Here is a 15876-nt window from a genome sequence, read left to right as displayed (position 1 = left end):
AAGTTGGTCTTAAATAGCTTCCTTATCACCTTCTCCACTGCTACACTGCAGGCCACCGTCACAATAAATTTTTGTTGTGTTAAGCCACCCAGTTTGTGGTACTCCAGGAAGCTAATAGATGATGTGTTGCAAGCAAAACAGCACAAAAGAAAGAAATCATTGCCACCAATGTGATCAAGAAGGACTTCTGCAGGATGTGACATTTGTGCTGAGTTTTAGAGATGGCAGATTCAAGTTACCGTGTTTCTGTCAATAATTCAAATTCCATTTGAAAGCCTAACCCTTTTAAGCAGGATCTCTAGAAAACAAGCTGAATTTTTTCACTTTAATGCCTTGAAGCTACTGTCAGCTTTGACACCATCATGACTTTCAAGGTATAAAATCTGGGAGAACAAAATATTTACACACCTTTCAGTATTTCTACCGCTAGAAATATTATTTGCCTTTATAACCTTCACGTCACACTATAAAAGGGGGAAATGTGCTTCATGGAGACCTTACTGAAAAATAGACATGAAGTATCAGGAAATGCAGTTTGGAATTACTTGTACATCTTCATAGTGCTGCTTTTACGTTCTATTAAGATTAACAAGTATTGTTTAGAAGAATACTGTAGTAAATAAATTCTCGAAATTTCAGTAGTACCTTGGGGATCAGGGAAAGGGCTGTTGCTCTCCTTTTTCCAATTCAGATTTCAGTTTGTGTTTTAAATCAAATTGACGACTCTACAAGCTTCCATGCTAAATCACAGGCATCTACTGGTTCCATTCCTCGAAAAATGGAGGGGTTAGGCCTGAAACGCGGAGCAAGGGATTTCAAAGTTCAGGGTTCTTAATTAGAGGTGCACATTGGCCTCCCCAAAGGAGCCTTACAATACCAGACAACCCTTGCCTTCACTTTCTGGGGCACAGCCTCACCCTATTTGAAAATGGGCCCCGAGAGAGCAGTTTGTGCTTCCAGAGCAGTCCCAGATCCGGCTCTGCTATCTAGGAAGTGCTTTCCAACACTGCACACCCAAGGCAGGCACCGCCCCCCAATCCCGATTCCCGGAGTAGCCTCCTCCGTAAGCTCCTGCAGCCCAGCCCCCGGTGGTCGGGAGCCGAGGGCCCGCCCTAAGAGCCGGCCTTCCGGTTTTGGTCAAAGGAGCCCTGCCCCAAGGTGAGGCGACAGCTGGCACGGGGGCGGGGCCTGGAGCGGGGGCGGGGCCTGGCGCTGCGGCTGGGAGCCTCCGGGGCGGTTCCGCGGGACTAGCCGTCCTCTGATTTGCGGCGTAGCTACCTTAGGCTCTGTACTCCTTGGGCCTCGGTGCTGCAGCCGCCCCGGAACATGGCGCCGGGACGGTCCTGGCGCTGCTGCCAGCGCGGCGTAGGCTGGGTGCCGGTGCTGTTCATCGCCTTCGTGGTGGCCTGGTCCTACTACGCGTACGTGGTGGAGCTGTGTGTGTGTGAGTACCGGGAGGGCGCGCCCCGCCGCGGAGCCCGAAGGGGTTTCCCGGGGCGAGCGGTTGCGGAAGTGTGTGGCGGTTCCAGCGTTTGTACCTTTCACGGTGAAGACTCAGGCCTGTAGAGTGGGGACCGTGGAGCGAAGCCAGCTGGGCGGCGGCTGGCCCTTGGGAAGTTCCTTCTTCCCAGAGTCAGTAACTCGTACTCAGTGCAGCTTTTGGTCAAAGAATGAGTGAGACAATTGATCCTTTCAGCAGCTGTTTTCTTACGGAGATTTCTAGTCCGCTCCTCCTTACTGTCGTTTTCCTCAGTAGTTCTCACCCGATCCCCTGAAAAACAGGAGGAAGGGCCTAGTACACTTAAAGGATTTAGGGTACCGGTTTACTTAGGTTGTTCTTAAGAGGGGAGGAAATGGTCTGTCAAAACATTGATTGGTGATTGATTGATTGATTGATTGATTAAAGGAGTAGTTGATGGTCTTTGAGCAGGTGTTTCAGGTTTACGTTGGCCTCTAGGTTCTGGTCAGCCGCTTGCCTCCGTTCTTCCTGAGAACTTGGGGCCACGTGGTGAGTGCCGTTTATGGACACAGTCCCTCGGTATCCCTAGTCTTTGTGTCCGGGCTGAGTCCACATTATCAAAAGAGAGACCATAAAATACATAGGGATTGTAGGAATGGAAAGCTGTACCAGGCACTCCACTTGAAGTGGCACAAACAGCACTTCCTGTTGTGGGTCCGGGTTTGCACATCTCTCAGGGAAGTGGCAAAAACTGAGTTCTGCCTATGGAAGAGAATGCTTTGACTCAGAAAGTTTGGAGATAGGTTTTTAAATGAAAATACCTACCTTTTAAAAAAATTACTTTGTATTATAGAATATTTAATTCCTAGAAAAACTCCCTGCAAGTAGGCCCGGAATAAATTAGTTGTGGAATACATTTCCAAATAATAATAATCCGTTGAATATTATTTAGTCTCATTCTTTTGGATACCAGAATATTTGCCAAAAATGTTTGAATGAATTAAAATTGTCCAGAGTTGGGTATTTCTTGAAGCTACTTCCAGGAAGTGATGGTGATCATAGGATTCTCACCACCTTATGATGATGCTTTATCTTAATTACTCTGAAGTGGGCATTTATTACAAAAGTTGTACCAATCTTATTTAATTACATCGGAAGATTATTCCCACCCTATTTTAATTGCATAGTGGTTTTGAAGTAAAGCTTCCGAAGGATCACTAAAAATATGTATTTATGTTGCAATTGCACATTTAATCAACAGGTGACATCAAACATGAAGGAAAAGAAACATGAATTGAGAAGTGTTGTGTGGAGGAGGCATTTCATTGTTCTCCCCTCAGTATGCCACAGATGTAGGAAATGAGACTGAGTAAATAGGACCCTTGGTTAGGTCACACAATTATTGAGTGGCTGTTAGAATGTGACCCACATCTTTCTATTCAGCATGCAACTTTTAGTGGGCCATGAGGGTATTTTAAAATATCGAAGGTGAAAGGTCTTACATAGAACCTGCATTTAATACTTCTAAATTATCCAAGTTTAGGGAGAATTTGGGGGGTCTGCGGTGCCACTGCATTACATAGTTGAACACGAAAGCTCCTTTGGTCTCATTTTAAAACTGTTCTTTAAGCTACTTATGTATATTTATGTTTTCATAATTACAGATCCACTTAAATACATCAACATATAATTTAATAGGAGCTTGAATTTGAGAGAAGTATAAGTTTTCTTAATGGGTTATTTCAAAAATTTTTATAAAATTTTCATAGCTTCTGATATTCTTTATCAAACTAGATGGGAGAGGAAGATAATAAATAATACCTTTACATGTGCTGATTTATTTAATACTCATAATAATCTCCATAAAGTTAAATAATTTGTACAATAACTAGTAAATGGCATAATCAGAATTAGAACTCAAATGATATGGCTCTGGAGTCCATGCTTTTAAAATTGACAACTATGCAAGACTGGTTGTTTATCCAGACCCAGACACTCAGGGCAGATTTCAATATTAGTTATGGTCTATTTGCATAAGGTAATATTCTCCTAAAAGGTGGCAGCCGAAGTTTTCTAAATATCAGACAATAAAAATGCCGCGTCCTCAGTAGGACATTTGAACAAATAAATTGTTTATGAGAGGCCCTCATTTCATTCCAGCTTCTCTAACTTAATTTTGTAGTTTCATGCACACATATACACACTCTATATGTGTGTGTATATGGTCTGTCCAGAAAGTATCCAGTCATGTAATACAAAAAATAGGGAGAAACATTGTACAAAGGACAATAATACCCCAGTCCCCTTCAAAGTAAGCATCTTCTGACCTTACACAATTCTCGCAATCACTGTCAGCAGCCCCATCGTACTTTACTGAATCTCACCAATGGTCTGAAATCTCTTCCCTTTCAAAGGTGATTTTAGTTTTGGGAAAAGCCAGAAGTTGCAGGGCTCCAAATCTGGGCTGTAGGGGGACTGAGTCACCTGGGTGATTCGATGTTTTGCCAAAACCTCTGCAGGAGATGTGATGCATGAATGGCATGTTGTCGATGTGAAGCTGGCCAATCACCCCTGACCCATAGCTGTGACCTTCTGATTCATCCAAATAGTTTCCACCAGGGAATGTTCAAGCCTAAAGCAAAATTAGTGCAGATTTGTTGCTCTACTCCCTCAGTCATTTTGAATGCGAAGGCCACACAGTACATATGCTCACTAAATGGGTCTACTGCCCCCACTGACTAGTACAGTGAAGTGGTCAGTGTTCACACATGTGCGTTCCAGTCCACTCTCCTTGCCAGGTTACATCATTGCCAGGTTACATTGGTATCACGCAATCCATTCTCATTTTATTAACAATGGTTGGACTTTTTCTGGACATACCTCCTATTAGTCAGGAATTCATATTACTGGAAGGAGTATGATTGAGGACAAAAATTGAGTAAGTAGTAACACATCTAACATGGCTTTCTCACAGGGGTAATGAGTGGAGAAGTGACAATTAAGTTAATTAGTAATATTGGCCTTTGATTTTAAATTGAACTGAAATTCTCCTTTCATTTCCCCCAAGGCTGATATTTAAACACATGAATTTAGGTACGGGTAGATTGACCAACTTCTCCCTAGTTTCCCAGAGTTTTAAATCAGAGCATCTTGTATAGGTCATTTATAGCTGTTAGTAGTATGCATACACCTTTTATTTGGCATGTTTAAAGAGATTTTAAGAGATTTTCTAATTCAGTCCCTTTATTTTACTTCCAAGAAAACTGTTGTTTGTTTGGAAGAGCTATGTGGTTTGTCTAGGGATCAATATGCCTTTTATATTTTTCAGAGAAAAATAGGTAGATTAGAACTGTAACCTCTGAGTCTATATATCTAATACTTCCTGATGTCTCAATAATTTCCTCAGTGTAACAAGATAATGTAACAATGTAATTTCTTAGAATGTAACAAGATAAATAGCTTAAATATCAACAATGAGCACACTGTTGATTCTCAACATTGTTGATTCCTGTGTTTTATTGATTTCAAAAGAAGCAGCTTTTGATTTGATTTTTCTTTGTTTTTCTGTTTTCAATTTCATCAATTTGTAATTTGATATATATTATTCTCTTTTACTTTATGTTTAATTTGCTCCTTTTTCTAGTTTCTTAATGTGAAAACTAAAGTTATTGAGTCCAATCTTAGGTGTTTAGTCCTATAGATTTATCCTTAACTACTGATTTATTTGCACCCCATCAGTTTTGATATGTTGTATTTTTATTCAATTCAAATTATTTTCCTATTTCACTTTTGTTTTTATCTTTGAACCATGGATTAGTTTAGAGGTATGTCATGTAGTTTGGAGTTTCAGTATTTGGGGATTTTCCTAGTATCTTTTTGTTACTGATTTCAAATTTAATTTCATGTAGTTAAAAAACATACCTTCTGTGACTTAAGTTCTTTAAAATGTATTCAGTCTTGTTTTATGGCCCAGAATGTAGTCTGTCTTAGAAATGTTCTATGTGCATTTGAGAAAAATGTATTCTATTCCAGCAGTATATTTTGCTGTTTATTGTTGGGTAGAGTATTCTATTATGTCATAATGCTCCATAAATGTCAATTAAGGAAAGTTGGTAATGTTGTTCAAGTCTTCTCTGTACTTGTTGACTTTCTATTCTGTCAATTAATTATTGAGAGAGGTGGGACTATAAGTGTTGACCTGTCTATTTCTCCTTCCAGTTCTATCGGTTTTTCTTTCATGTATTTTGTAGTATTGTAATTAGGTACATAGAATGTTTAGAATTGTACTGTCCTCTTGATGAATTGACCCTTTATCATCGTAAAATGACTTTCTTGTCCCTGGTGATATTGTTTACTTTGAAATTTACTTTGGCAAATACTAACACATCCGTTATTCTTTCTTTTAGTTAGTATTAGTGTAGTGTTAGTGTGGTATGTTACCACAGTTAGTGTAGTGTAATGTAGTATAGTGTAGTGTTAGTGTGATATGTCTTTCCCTGTCCTTTTACTCTAACCTGTTTATATTTTCATATTTAAAATGCATTACTTGGCCCTCCCTGGTGTGGCTTAGCGGTATGAGCCTTATACTACAAACCAAAACGTCACTGGTTAAATTCCCAGTCAGGACCTGTGCCTGGGTTGCTAGCTAAGTCCTTGATTGGGGGTGTGCAAGAGGGAACTGATTGATGTTTCTGTAGCACATCCATGTTTCTTTCCCTCTCTTTCTCCCTCCCTTCCCCTCTCTCTAAAAAATAAATAAAATCTTTAAAAAACTAAAATGCATTTCTTGTAAGCAGCATACAGTTAGATCTTGTTTTTTTAATCCATTCTGAAAACCTCTGCCTTTTTATTGTATTTTTAATGTATGTTAACTTTTTAAAAAAGATTTTATTTATTTTTTTTAGAGAGAGGGGAAATAAGGCAGAAAGAGGGAAAGAAATATCGATGTGTGACACACACCCCAACTGGGGATCTGGCTTGCAGCCCAGGCATGTGCCCTGATAGGGAATTGAACCAGGAACCCTTTGGTTTGCAGACCAACAGTCAACCCACTGAGCCACACCAGCCAGGCAAATCTCTGCCTTTTAAAAAAATTAACATGTAACATATTAGTGTTAGGTCTAAAACATAATATTCATATGTATCTATATTGAAAAATCATCACCAAAATCTAGTTAATATTCATCACCACAAATAGTTACAAAATTTTTTCCTTGTGATGGTGGACTTTTAAGATTTACTCTCTTAACAAGTTTCAAATATACAGTACAGAATTAACTATAGACATCATGCTGTACAATCTCTGTCTTTCAATTGGGGAATTTTGACCCATTCCACTCAATGTGATTATTAATATAGTCAAGTTTAAGCCTTGTCATTTGCTATATTTAAATCTATCCTCTGTGTTTTTTGTTTCCTTTTCCTCTTTCTTCAGCCTTCTTTGAATTAATCAACTTTTAAATGATTTAAAATTTTTTAATTGCCCTGGCCAGATAGTTCAGTTGCTTGTAGTGTTGTCCCAGTGTGCCAGGGTTGCAGGTACAATCTCTGGTTGGGGCACATACAGGAATCAATCAGTGAATACATAGATGGGTGGAACAGCAAATCAGAGTCTCTCCTCCTTCTTTTCCTCCCTCCCTCCTTCCTTCTCTCTCTTTCTCTAAAACCAATAAAGTAAAATTTTTTTCAATTATTTTTATGATCATTTTTGTTTGTTGACTTATTAGGTATAATTGTTATTTTAGTAATTTATTTAGGGTTTGAATATTTATGATTTTTTTAGAGAGGGGAAGGGAGGGAGAAAGAGAGAGAGAGAAACATTGATAGTGAAAGAGAAACATCACACCACAACCAGTGACCAAACCCGCAACCTAGGCATGTGCCCTGATGGGGAGTTGATTGAACAGCAACTTTTTGTGTTGCAAGACAAGCACCCAACCAACTGAGCCATACTGGTGAGGGCTGTTTTAGGATTTAGAGTATACATTTTTAACTTATAACTTACCTTCAGGTGATATACCTCTTCACATGTAGTAGCTTATAAAATCATTCCTTCATTTCTTCCCTCCTAGCCTTTATGCTATTGTCGTCATGCATTTTATATGTTATAAAACTCAAACTATATTGCTATTATTTTGTTTAAACAGTTTATTATCTTTTTAAAAGATTTAAATAATATGAAAACAAATGTTATGTATTTACCTATGTAGTTACCATTTTCAGTACTCTCCATTCCTTTTTTTTATGATTTAAGGGAGAGAAACATCAAATTGTTGTTCCTTGTTATTTATTTATTTTTATTATTCTTGTTTATTTCATTACAGTTGTCCCAATTTTTCCCCCTTTGCCCTCCCTTGCACCCACATCAATCCCTACACCATTGTCCAAGTCTGTGGGTCATTCATACATGTTCTTTGACTAATTCCTTCCCCTTCTTTCCACAATTCCCCCCACTCCCTCTCCCCTCTAGCACCTGTCAGTCTGTTCCATGTTTCCATGTCTCTGGTTCTATTTTGCTAGTTGGATTGTTTTGCTCATAAGATTCCTCTTATAATGACATCATATAGTATTTCTCTTTCATTGCTTGGCTTGTTTCGCTTAGCATAATAGCCTCCAGTTCCATTCACGCTGTCACAAAAGGTAGGAATTCTTTTTGCTGCATGATACTCTATTGTGTAAATGTACCGCAGTTTTTTAATCCATTCACCTACTGATGGGTACTTAAGTTGTTTCTAGCACTTGACTATTGTAAATAGTGCTGCTATGAACATAGGGGTGTATAAGTTGTTTTGAATTGGGGTTTTGGGATTCTTAGGATATATTCCCAGCAGTCGAATCACTGGGTCAATAGGCAGTTCCATTTCTAGTTTTTTTGAGGAAATTCCATTCTGTTTTCCACAGTGGCGGCACCAGTCTGCATTCCTACCAATAGTGCCCTAGGGTTCCCTTTTCTCCATATCCTTGCCAGCACTTTTTTGTTGATTTATTAATGATGGCCATTCTGACTGGTATGAGGTGGAATCTCATTGTGATTTTATTTATTTATTTATTATATTTTTTAAATATATTTTATTGATTATACTATTACAATTGTCCCATTCCCCCCCCCTTTATTCCCCTCCACCCTGCATACCACCTCCCACCCACATTCCCCACCTTTAGTTCATGTCCATGGGTCGTACATATAAGGTACGACCCCCTTTGGCTTCTACATTTCCTATACTATTCTTGACCTCCCCTTGTCTATTTTCTACCTACCATTTATACTACTTATTCTCTCTACCTTTTCCCCTTCTCTCCCCCTCCCAATCTCCTGTTGATAAACCTCCATGTGATCTCCATTTCTGTGATTCTGTTCCTGTTCTAGTTGTTTGCTTAGTTTGCATTTGTTTTAGTTTTAGGTGTGGTTGTTAATAACTGTGAGTTTGCTGTTACTTTACTGTTCATATTTTTGATCTTCTACTTTTTCTTAGGTAAATCCCTTTAACATTTCATGTAATAAGGGCTTGGTGATGATGAACTCCTTTAACTTGACCTTATCTGGGAAGCACCCTTTATCTGCCCTTCCATTCTAAATGATGGCTCTGCTGGATAGAGTAATCTTGGGTATAAGTCCTTGATTTTCATGACTTCAGACACTTCTTTCCAGCCCTTTCTTGTCTGTAAGGTTTCTTTTGAGAAATTAGCTGACAGTCTGATGGGAACTCCTTTGTAGGTAACTGTCTACTTGTCTCTTTTTGCTTTTAAGATTCTCTCCTTATCTTTAATCTTGGGTAATATAATGATGATGTGCCTTGGTGTATTCCTCTTTAGGTCCAACTTCTTTGGGACCCTCTGAGCTTCCTGGACTTCCTGGAAGTCTGTTTCCTTTACCAGATAGGGGAAGTTCTCCTTTGTTATTTGTTCAAATAAGTTTTCAATTTCTTGCTCTTCCTCTTCTCCTTCTGGCACCCCATGATTCAGATGTTGCAACATTTAAAGTTGTCATGAAGGTTCCTAAGCCTCTCCTCATTTTTTTGAATTCTTGTTTCTTTGTTTTGTTCTAGTTGAATGTTTCTTTCTTCTGCTCCAAACCGTTGATTTGAGTCCTGGTTTCCTTCCCATCACTGTTGGTTCCTTATAGATTTTTCTTGGTATCACATCATGCAACCTTCATTGCTGCCTGGGTCTTTTTTATGCTGTTGAAGTACCCAGTGAGTTCCTGGAGCATCCTGATAACCAGTGTTTTGAACTGTGTATCTGATAGGTGGGCTGTCTCTTCATTGCTTAGTTGTATTTTTCTGGAGCTTTGAACTGTTCTTTCATTTGGGTCATTTTTTTTTTTCCTCTGGACTCGCCTGTTACATAGTAAGGGGCGGAGCCTTAGGTGTTCACCAGGGTGGGGCAACCCACATGGCTGCGTTGTGACACTATGTGGGGGGAGGAGCCTAAGAGGGAAAGTGCTGCTTGCTCTGCTCTCTGCTGGTTTTCAATCACTTCCCTGGCTACCCACAATCAAATTGGGCCTTTGTGGTGCTGATTCCCAGGTGGGTGATTTGTGTATATTCTAGGATCCTGTGGGTCTCTCCAACAAACTCTCCTGTGAGTTTCTCCTGCTGCCACCTCAACCCCCACAGGTGTTTTCAGTCAGAGGCTTTGAGGCTTTATTTCCCAGTACTGGAACCCTGGGCTGTGCGCAGTCTGTCTTGCTCCCTAGTTATCCCCCCCAGTTTATCTGCATGTAAATGTGGGACTGCCCAGTCTGCAAGCGACTGCTTCGCCCATTCTCCAGCCGCTGCTAGCCTGGCCCTGTCCTCCAGCCACAGCCTTGCAGCAAGTCCTCTTTACCTGGCTGCCAGTCTCCACCCCTCTTACCAATCTGGATGAATGTTTCTTAACTCCTTGGTTGTCGGACTTCCATACAGTTTGATTTTCTCTGAGTTCTGGTTGCTTTTTTGGTTTTTAAATTTGTTGTTGTCCTTGTTTTGGTTGTGCAAGGAGGCACATTGTGTCTGCCTATACCTCCATCTTGGCCAGAAGTCCTTCAATGTGATTTTAATTCACATCTCTTTGATGGCTAGTGGTACTGAGCTTCCTTTCATATGTCTCTGGGCCCTCTGTATGTCCTCCTTGGAGAAGTGTCTGTTCAGGTCCTTTGCCCATTATTAAATTGGATTGTTTGTCTTCCTGGTGTTGAATCATATGATTTCTTTATATATTTTGGAGATGAAACCCTTGTCCAGTGTATCATTGGCAAATACGTTCTCTCATACAGTCATTTCTCTTTTCATTTTGATGATGGTTTCTTTAACCACACAGAAGATTTTTAATTTTCTGTAGTCCCATTTGTATTTTCTTTATCCTGAGAGAGATATCAGCAAAAATATTGCTACATGATAGATCTGAAATTTTACTGCCTGTGTTTTCTGCTAGGTCTTTTAGAGTATCACAACACATTTAAGTCTTTTTCCATTTTGAGTTTATTCTAGTGTATAGGGTAAGGTGATGGTCTAGTTTCACTTTTTTGCATGTACCAGATCATTTCTTTCAACACCACTTATTGAAGAGGCTATTTTTACTCCATTGTATGCTCATGTCCCCTTTGTCAAATATTAATTGATCATAGAGATACAGATTTATTTCTGGGCTCTCTATTCCTTTCCATTGATCTGTGTGTCTGTTCTTATGCCAATACCAGACTGTTTTGATTACAGTGGCCTTGGAGTATAGTTTGATATCAGGTATTATGATCCCTCCAACTTTATTCTTCTCTCTCAAGATGCTGAGGCTTTTCAGGGTGTCATTTTGGTTCCATATAAATTTTTGGAATATTTGTTATAGGTCTGTGAAATATGCCATTGGTATTTTAATAAGAATTGAGTTGAACCTATAGATTGCTTTGATTAGTATGGACATTTTAATGATGTTAAGTCTTCCAACACATGAAAGGAATATCCTTCCATTTACTTGCACCTTTCTCAATTTTTTTCATTTTTATATAGTTTTCCAAGTATAGGTCTTTTACTTGCTTAGTTAAATTTATTCCTAGGTACTTTATTTTGTTGTTGTTGTTGCCATTGTAAATGGGATTTTTTTCTTAGTTTTGCTTTCTGATTGTGCCATCGATTTCTGATATTGACTTTGTATCCCACTAATTTGCCATATTCACTAATAAGTTCATGCAGTTTTTTGGTGGAGCCTATAAAGTTTTCTATGTACACTATCATCTCGTCTGCAAATAATGATAGTTTTACTTCCTCCTTTTCAATTTGGATGTCTTTTATTTCTTTTTCTTGTCTGATTGCTGTGGCTAGGACTTCCAGTACTATATTAAATCAGAGTAGTGAAAGTGGCACCCCTGTCTTCTTCCTGATCTTAAAGGAAATGCTTTTAGCTTTTGCCTATTGAGTATGAGGTCGGCAGGCAGTATGTTTTTCATATATGGCCTTTATTATGTTGAGGTATGCTCCCTCTATTCCCAGTATGTTGAGGGTTTTTATCATAAATGGGTACTGGATTTTATCAGATGCTCTTTCTGCATTTATTGACATGATTGTGTGATTTTTGTCCCTTTTTTATGTGATGTAATTTTTGAATATTGTAACAAATTTGCATCCCTGGAATAAATCCTACTTGATCATGGTGTATGATCTGTGTAATATATTGCTAGATCCAGTTTGCTAGTATTTTGTTGAGGATTTTAACATCTGTGTTCATCAGAGATATTGACTTGTGATTTTCTTTCTTTGTTGTGTCTTCACCTGGCTTTGGGATTAGGATAATACTGGCCTTATGAAAAGAGTTTGGTAGTCTTGAATTTTTTAGAATAGTTTGAGGATAGGTGTTAGTTCTTCTTTGAATGTTTGGTAAAATTTACCTGTGAAGCCATCTGGTCCAGGGTGTTTGCGTGCCAGGAGTTTTATGATAACTGCTTCAAGTTCACTAATTGTTATGGTCTATTCAGGTTTTCTGCCTCTTCCTGATTTAGTTTTGGAAGATTTTATGTTTCTAAAAATTTGCTCATTTTGCCCAAGTTGTCCATTTTTTTTTTGGCACGTTAGCGGTAATTTCTTACTATCCTTTGTATTTCTGTGGTATTAGTTGTTACCTCTCTTTCATTTCTGATTTTGTTTATTTGGGTCCTCTCTCTTTTCTTCTTGGTGAATCTGGTTAACAGTTTATCAGCTTTGTTTATCTTTTCTATAAACCAGTTCCTGGATTCATTGATCCTTTGAATTGTTGTTTTTGTTTTTGTTGTTGTTTTTCTCTGTCATTTAATTCTGCTCTGATTTTGATTATTTCCTTTCTTCTGCTGCTCTGGGCTTCATTGTTCTTCTGGTTCTTTTAGATATAGGGTTAGGTTGTTGGAGATTTTTTTTGTCCCACTTTATGCATTTATTGGTTGATTCTTGCATATACTCTGACTAGATATGGAACCCCTAACTGGGCTATCTAGCCAGAGCCTCATTATTCTTTTTTTATGATTAGTACTGCTCTTCCTGCTCCTCCTGCCCCAGAATGCCTGTGCATGAACAATGATAATTTCACTGTAGTAGTCAGTGGGGGCAATAGACACCATTTAGTGAGCATGTGTACTGTGTGGCCAACACATTCAAAATGACTGAGCAGAAAGAAAATGAAAGAAAAATGAATCTGCATTCAATTTTAAGCTTGAACATTCCTTTGTGGAAACTATTCAGATGATTCAGAAGGCCGCAGCTATGGGCCATGGGTGACTGGCAGCTTCACCACAATAACATGCCCACTCATGCAGCACATCTCCTGCAGAGGTTTTGGCAAAACATCGACTCACCTAGGTGACTCAGCCCACCTACAGCCCAGATTTGGATTCCCATGCTAACTTTCATAGTCTAATACCTGCTTTCTTGACATTACTGCTTGGATATTTAGTTGATATCTCACTTACCAGGTCCAAAATAAAACTTGAGATTTTTGTCCTCTCTCTCTTTCCTGAACCTGCTCCTTTTACTCTAGCTCAGTAAATGAATTTCATCATTCCAGTTTGTTGGTTGAAAAATCATTCCACATCTAACGAATTAGTAAATGCTGTCATTAAAAGTACTGAAATCTAGCTGCTTCTCACCACTACTGCTGCAACTGTATTCATTCCAGCCACCATAGTCTCTGTCTTGTGCACTAGATTGGAAAAGATGCCCATAGTAATTTGTACTTCCTCCCATGAAGAGTTGGTGTCTGTCTATCCACCCAGTGAATCTGAGCTGGCCTTGTACTTGCTTTGATCAATAGAATGTAGTGGAAGTGATATGTGAGGTTTGGAGCCTAGGCTTCAAGACAGCATGCATCTTCACTTTAGCTCTTTTGGAATGTTCTGGTCACCATGTAAGGAAGTCCAGGCTAGACGCAGAGGTGTCCAACCTTTTGGTGTCTCTGGGCCTCCCTGAAAGAAGCCTTGTTTTGGGCGACACATTAATTACATTGTGACACGTGATCACAAAAAAAATCTCTTGATGTTTTAAGTAAATTTATGGTTTTGTGTTGGGCCACATTCACAGCCATCCTGGGCTGCATGAGACCTGGGGGCTACAGGTTGGTCACCCCTGAGCTAGAGAGAGAGGTCTGGCCAAGGTGATCTAAGCACCAAAGCCCCTGATATGAATGAGGCCATCTTAGACTTTTCTGCCCCAGTCAAGCTACCAGTTGACTACATCTAGTAGAAAAAACAGTTCACCTGATTTTAGCCAGAACTGCTGGCACACAGTTAATAGGAAATAACAAACGGTGGTTGTTTAAAGTCACTGAGTTTTGAGTGGTGTGTTATACAGCATTGTCACCTGTAACACTGTAGTGCCCTTATATCTTGTCTCTCCCTTCTTGCTCCATCCCCATCCTTACACTATACCTTGCCTATTTTCTATGAAGCAGCTAGAATGATTCCTTTAAAATTAATACCAGATTCATCACTCCTCTTCTGAAAACCATGTTCAGTGGAACACCTTAAGTCTTTACCATGTTGTCTTCCCCTCATTACTTCTCTGCCATAATTTCTTTTCTATTCTTCCTTTAATTTGTTCTATGGCTGCCATGCTGGCCTCTTTGTATATTTTAGTGTTTGTTGAATGAGCTCTCTGAACTTGTTCCCATGCTATAAAATTAGATAAAACCTGTCTTACAAAATAATGTAAATTCTTAGCAGAGTAGGTTTTCAAATGTTATTGGGAGTGGGGAGAAAATTTAAGTAGCCACTAGCATATTTTCTCTTGTTTCCCCTCTTTTGGCAGGTTAGAGTTGTGTTGTTCTCTCCCCCCCACCCCATACATACTTTAGTGAGTGAAGGAGCATGTTCTTACACAGTTTTATATATATATATATATATATGTGTGTGTGTGTGTGTGTGTGTGTTTTATATGTTTTATATATATGTATATACACACACGCATGCATATATATATATATATATATATATATATATAAAGAATATACATTCTTTTTTTAATTAGCTGTATCTGAAGATCATATTGCATGTGCCTATTTTGCTATGAGCTGCTGGTAGTGTCAGAGTATATTGCCAAAGGGAGGGAGCCAGGACTATTAACTTTTTAAAAAAAAAATAAGGAATTGGCCTGGCTGGTGTGGCTCTGTGGATTGAGCGGGGGCCTCTGAACAAGAGGGTTGCTGGTTCGATTCCCAGTCAGCTCACTGCCTGGGTTGCATGCCAGGACCCCAGCTTGGTGCACACAAGAGACAATCACACATTGACGATTCTCTCCCTCTCTTTCTCCCTCCCTTCCCCTCTCTCTGAAAATAAAGAAATAAAATCTTTTTTAAAAATCAGGAATTGATACTGGATTTTTCAAATGCCTTTTTGGCATCTGTAGAAATAAAGATTTTTCTTTATTTGTTGATCCTAAGTAAACATTTTGTACCTCACACTCTGTTTCAGCACCTGATTCCAGAGAAACTCAAACAATATCTTTGTGGGGAAATCTATTCCTGATTTCTTGCACTTACAGTTTTTAGCATCTCTGCAGATTCTTGCTTGAAACAGTTATTGTACTGGTTGTCAGATGGTGGTTTTTCTAATTCCATGATTACTTCTACATAAGGATTCTACTGTAAGGAAGAAGTTTCCCTCCTTCTCATTTTTAGTTATTCATTTAAAGATCTTATTTATTTATTTACAAAAAGAGGGGAAGGGAGAGAGAAACATTGACATGAGAGTGGAACATTGATCTGTTACCTCTTGTACACACCCCCACCCAGGACTGAAGCTGCAACCCAGCCATGTGCCCTGACTGGGAATCCAACTGGTGACCTTTAACGTTGCAGAATGATGCCCTACAGACTGAGCCACACCAGTCAGGGTCATTTACTCATTTACATGTGCATAGTCTCATGGATTCTTCTTTTATGGGTTATGATCTTACCTTTTTTGTTATTGTTTTTGTTGTTCTGATTCT

At 39.0% G+C, this 15876-nt stretch overlaps 1 protein-coding gene across 8 annotated transcripts in view; it reads left to right on the top strand.

Moving 5' to 3' along the window:
* The first annotated feature begins 1197 nt into the window (after positions 1 to 1197).
* ZDHHC20 (zinc finger DHHC-type palmitoyltransferase 20) overlaps positions 1198 to 15876 on the top strand; it is a 75390-nt gene continuing 60711 nt past the window's right edge. For 4 of the 8 annotated variants that reach the window (XM_036018412.1, XM_036018411.1, XM_036018409.1 and 1 more), the window contains exon 1: positions 1244 to 1444. In XM_036018412.1, coding sequence (XP_035874305.1) covers positions 1327 to 1444 — 118 coding nt within the window. In that variant the 5' untranslated portion in view covers positions 1244 to 1326. Of the gene's footprint in view, positions 1445 to 15876 lie in introns of all 8 variants that reach the window. The other 4 variants (XM_036018416.1, XM_036018415.1, XM_028532708.2 and 1 more) reach the window with 3 other exon arrangements.

The sequence above is a fragment of the Phyllostomus discolor genome, chromosome 2 (assembly GCF_004126475.2).
Source record: "Phyllostomus discolor isolate MPI-MPIP mPhyDis1 chromosome 2, mPhyDis1.pri.v3, whole genome shotgun sequence".
NCBI lineage: Eukaryota > Metazoa > Chordata > Mammalia > Chiroptera > Phyllostomidae > Phyllostomus > Phyllostomus discolor.
This window is presented reverse-complemented; position numbering and strand designations above follow the sequence as displayed.